At 36.0% G+C, this 4,950-nt stretch overlaps 1 protein-coding gene across 1 annotated transcript; it reads right to left on the bottom strand.

The window, feature by feature from the left end:
* Positions 1–292: 292 nt before the first annotated feature.
* Positions 293–4,522, bottom strand: LOC137524564 (parvalbumin beta-like). Its single transcript, XM_068244570.1, has 5 exons — positions 4,418–4,522; positions 3,869–3,936; positions 2,790–2,922; positions 2,115–2,224; positions 293–621 (listed from the first exon to the last, which is right to left on the bottom strand). The coding sequence occupies exons 2-5, from the start codon at positions 3,927–3,929 to the stop codon at positions 596–598; spliced, it is 330 nt and encodes a 109-aa protein (XP_068100671.1). The 5' UTR covers positions 3,930–3,936; positions 4,418–4,522; the 3' UTR covers positions 293–595.
* Positions 4,523–4,950: the final 428 nt, after the last annotated feature.

A 4,950-nucleotide genomic window follows, 5' to 3' on the forward strand; every position in this document is an offset into this window, starting at 1 on the left:
TAGTAACTTGTGATTAACACTCAGTAATAAATTAGGCATGATTAAATGTACCATAAAGAGTGAAACTTTATTGAAAGAATATTAGTAGTCATAATAGTAGTAAGAATAGTTGCAGTAGCAGCAGATAGATAAAGATGAGACTATGTACGTCACCACCACTCTTGTAGCTAAAACTAATAAACACCTTTTGTATAAATTATGAAATGTAACTCATTTAAACCTCGCCCCCGTAAACAAATGAGTACCAGTGAGTATTTTTGTAAATAAAAACATGAAAGAAATATCCAGCCAATTATTTTATTTAAAGAGTCTTTATTTTTGTTTTTCCATCTTCCAGCCACAACTTCAACATTGTGATTGGTCAAGATCACTAAGCGCCATCCAAAAACACTTAAGACGTAACATCGAGTGAGCAGAATACCTGTACATTCGTAGATAGTTCAATAGTCCCAAAAAGAGTTAACATACAGGCATTTTACCAATGCCATGAGACAGTATAAAAATGCACAAATAAGTGCTAGCCATGGATGAGGTGAGGTGTCTGTTGGGTGAAAACTGAGGGTTCAGTCCGGGAAGTCTTTTGGTCTTGGCCAGTTTATGCCTTTACCAGAGCCTGGAATTCTGGAAACGAAACAAAAATAGTAATTAATAAATAATTAATAACAATAATTTAAGTTGTTATCATATGACAATCTCAAATCCCAACTAAAGCCTGGTACAATCTTCAATTTTAATTGAACAATGATTGGCCAATTTTACCACCTCCATGTAGTACGAGAGTCAACAGATTATGAATACTATGAGCAGATTGTGTAGGTTACAGCTATGCTCTTTTACTGCATATAGGTGGTAAAATTGGTCAGTGATTGGCCAATCATAAATGAAAGAGTGTACCAGGCTTAACACTATATATTTTTTTATTTAAATAATTGTTTGTTACATTTAAATTCATAAACTTTTTTCTTTGAACATTTGGGAGAAATTCTTCATTAGCCCAGCTGTGCTGTTTTTTCCTAAATCCCCAATCTAAATGGAAATCTGATTTTGTAAAATGAAAAGTATTAAAACTCAGTGTAAACATTTTATAACTGTTTTCATACATTTTTAAAAATCTCAACTAACATAAATATGGAGGATGACATTGCTGATTGCCCTTATTTCAGAGTCACTGGCCCAGTTGCCCAAGAGGTGTTCTGACATCATTGGGACGTCAATGGGTACATGCTGATTCAGTAACTAAAAATACTAAAGCCAAAAGTGTAGGTTGATGCATAGGCAGGTAACATTCTTAAACATGTAGTAGTAATAATACCCATATCCAAATTTCTCCCCCCAAAAAAGGGCTTTTAAGATTCTTTTTGGTTGTTAATCGCTCTTCTTTAATGTTAATCCACGTTTTTAACAGTTTGATTTAAAATAGAATTCTACAAAATAAACTAAAACCATTAGTCTATTCCAAGTAGTAATTAAACTAAAGAGAAAGAAAGGTCTAAAAACTTTCTGTTAGGCACCAACATGAGAAGCATCAACAAGTAATCTAGATGTTTTAATAATGTTTGTGGGTTAATTAGCTTTAATTGTGTGTGCAACTCTTCCTTATCCAGCTAAAGGTTACAGGATGCTTCTCAACATCTTCAACAACTAATACTTATTAAAGCCATGCTTGGTAGTCACCCAGGCCTGCCCTTATGATAACCATATTTGGCAAAGAAGTCCCACCCCTCTCAAGATTGCCTTGCTAAAATAAGGACGACTCAGAGACAGATGTAAAAGCTCTATGCCAGAGCTTTTCATGACAGTGACGACAAGTACTCAGGCAGCATTCACAAGCCCCAGGCATGGTCTATGTCAATGTATGCTGTATATATGCTGCAATATCAACCTCAAAGCTAAAGCACAGTGGACAGACTATAAATTATGCTTACTTTTATTACGGCTTTAATAAAAAAAAAAGTTCAGCAATGTTGATATTTTTTTCTAATGTTCTTGAACATTGCATTGTTCTAGGGTTCTAGTAGGTTGGACATTTTAGCAATAACCTCCAGTATTATATCAGCCCTTTTTATAATGAAATTATTTCATCATGTAAAAGGAAGAGTTGGAAAAATGCTTACCTTCTAATCCAATCATGCCATCTCCATCAGAGTCACCAGCCTTCAGGAAAGCTGAGGTCTCAGCAGCATTCAGAGCTCTGGCTGAAGAGGAGAAGTTCTGCAGGAAAAGGCTGACATTGGACATAAGAGAGAGAGATTAGCTGTCATGTTTCGTAACAAGATCTATAGGAGTAAACATTTGCTACTTCAGTACCTGAACTCACCAAAATTCTTAGGCCTATCAAAGGTAATTTTTATATCTTGATATCTATATGTAGGGTGACCCACCCCCCAGCTTCCCGTTTTCCCAAATAACCCAAGGTCTCCACTCTAAATATGATGTACACCGGTAATGGGTATTTAGTAGGCTTTTATTTTAGGTTAAATAATTATTCTTATCCATTATATGGGGGTGAAGTTGTAGTGGCATGATTAAGACTCTGTGAAAAATGACTAAGTCTCTGTGGAAAAGGGTGTATTTGGGAGCTGCAAGAGAAGGATCCCACCTCTGGACTCCCCAAGTAATATAAGATGCTGTGGATAGGGTTGTCCCTACAACTGAAATTATTTTGTGTGCTTTCTTGGCCTTTAAGACTATGTGGTCTATTTCCTCTAATGTTATTCATTTCAAGGTGACCATCTATATCCCTAGCAATGTCTGTTTTCCATAAATAAAGAGTTAAAATGTGGCCTTACGAAAGTTCTTCCTCCTCAATGAATCCACTCCTGTCTCTGTCAAGGATTTCAAAGACCTTCTTGGCATCACCTGCGCTCTTGCCGGCTAAACCAACCTTCTGGAAGAAGCTTTTGTGGTCAAATGATCCTGCAGCTGTACAAAAGAAACAGAAAGAAATATAAACAGAGTGTCTCTATCTCTAAAAGGTAGTTCAAAATGGAGCTTGCCAAACCTAAAATTATAGAATATTTAGCCCTACTTTATCTGTATTCTCCTCCTCAAATTTGTGAAAACACTGCCCATTTGAAGCCAGAGCTTGCCAAAATTCCCCAGGTGCTAATCTCCTTATCTTTAGTATGCTTTGGGGTGGGGGTATTTATTACTAAACCCCAAAGTTGTTCCTGTTGTTTTTTATTTTTTTTTTACAATCAAAATATGACTGCAGGTCTTTTTATATTATGTGTTATCTGCTAGAATAATAATTAATGTGACATATTTCATCTAACAAGTATCTATAGCCCTAGAACCTTCAAGAAGCACCCTGGTTATATGCATTTCCTCAGCAGATTCTTTATAGATGCACTTTATCAGGTCAGAAAAAAATAATAACTAGTAGACTATATATATTAACTATCCAAATTTTGGTTTAAATAATAGTTTGGGGCTTGTTAAACTGTATTAGTAGGTGTTGCGTTTTTTGTTGCATGCCTGTTCAGTGAGCCATGCTTTAAAGTCATCCGTCACAAATTACTAAGGTATATATGTGCAAGTGTGATTTTGTAATAGATCCTGTACTGATATGTGTCAAGCTATGCTATGCATATTCTACTTATAGCCATTGTAGGCTATATATGGATTTTTATGGGCTTCTTCAGTAATGAATTGCAAAGAGCACCGATGACCTGCAAAGGTCAGTAACCTGTAGCAACCACTCAGGTTTCAGCTATCCTGTGCTTAGCTCAGGTTGCTATGGTGAGTACTTTTACTCTGTCTATTTGAGCAGACATTTGCTGCAGCTGCAATAGCCTGTAAACTCTTAGCAATAAAGCTTTGAGGGTTTGATTTTGTGGGTGCTTTAGATGAGTAAATGGTAACTTACCCTTTACACTTTCCAGTGCGGCATCAATGTTCTTCTGGGACAGAATGTCAGTGATAGACATGTTTGTTCTGCAAATAAAAAAAATGAAAGACTTGATTTAAAGTGACCACTAAGAAAAGACAGCTGCCTAAATCTCCCTCCACATTTTGTGTCTTGTCAGCAGTGCAGATTGCATTAATAGACCACGATCTACAGCCATTACCATTTAAAGTCTAGATTATTTTTTACTCCACTCCAATTAAAATATAAAGCAAACAAAATATTGTTTTAAGAGTGAAGACATTTTTTTTAAATTATATTTGAAGTGAATTATATTTATATTTTACTTTCTCAAATAAGTTAAGTCATAAGTATTTAAATGATGTTGTAGATCAACTAGTATTTAGAAAGTGTCTTCTTCTTCCTTGTATTCTTGCAATGCCTTTGCTCCTGTATATTGCTCTTCTCAGTTTAATATCCCTTAATTCCTGTGACCATGTCTTCCTTCTCTTGTGCTGCTGTAGTTCCTTGGTCTGCTATGTCCAATGTGCCTGCTTCTTAGCAGCTTACCTTGTGGTGTGGGCTGGGCAGAGAGGAGACTTGCTTGGCAATGGAGTGCTCGCTGAGTGTCTCACTGCGGGCTAACCCCATTTATATATACTTTAAGTTGCATACCATATACAGATCTTGGGTCCCAGCGTCACGGATAGGGAATGGTGTCAAGTGAACTTGCCTAACTAATCATCTAGCACTATTTTTATCTCGAGAGAATACATATGATATTTGCAAACGCAACAAGATAAGTGTCTAGATATATTAAAAAAAAATGCCTTGTGAGTGTAAGATTTCTGCATGCAGAAGAGAGGAACATTGCTGTTTACCATCAAGAAAAAATACATTTGAGAAAACTTTCCCAGAGCAATTAAGGGGTGATGGAATTTTAAGAGGTTTACAGTTTAACGACTTGAGCACAACATCAAGGCTTATTTAATAAGAGAGTGCAAAGAGCAGGCATGTGCAGTCACCAGCAGCAAACAGATTTTAGCTTTTATTAGTGAGAAATAAAGAAATGTATTTTCTGGTTAATAGTTAGCAGTGCAATT

This window comes from Hyperolius riggenbachi, chromosome 7 (assembly GCF_040937935.1).
Source record: "Hyperolius riggenbachi isolate aHypRig1 chromosome 7, aHypRig1.pri, whole genome shotgun sequence".
Taxonomy (NCBI): domain Eukaryota; kingdom Metazoa; phylum Chordata; class Amphibia; order Anura; family Hyperoliidae; genus Hyperolius; species Hyperolius riggenbachi.

What these genes read in the sequence shown, in the direction of transcription:
- LOC137524564 (XM_068244570.1), bottom strand. Translation starts at nt 3,929, where the DNA reads ATGTCTATCACTGACATTCTGTCCCAGAAGAACATTGATGCCGCACTG. An exon ending in ATTGAGGAGGAAGAACTTTC is followed by an intron (nt 2,225 to 2,789) that starts GTAAGGCCACAT and finishes GTCCAATGTCAG; the next exon opens with CCTTTTCCTGCAGAACTTCT. An exon ending in TGGCATGATTGGATTAGAAG is followed by an intron (nt 622 to 2,114) that starts GTAAGCATTTTT and finishes TTTCGTTTCCAG; the next exon opens with AATTCCAGGCTCTGGTAAAG.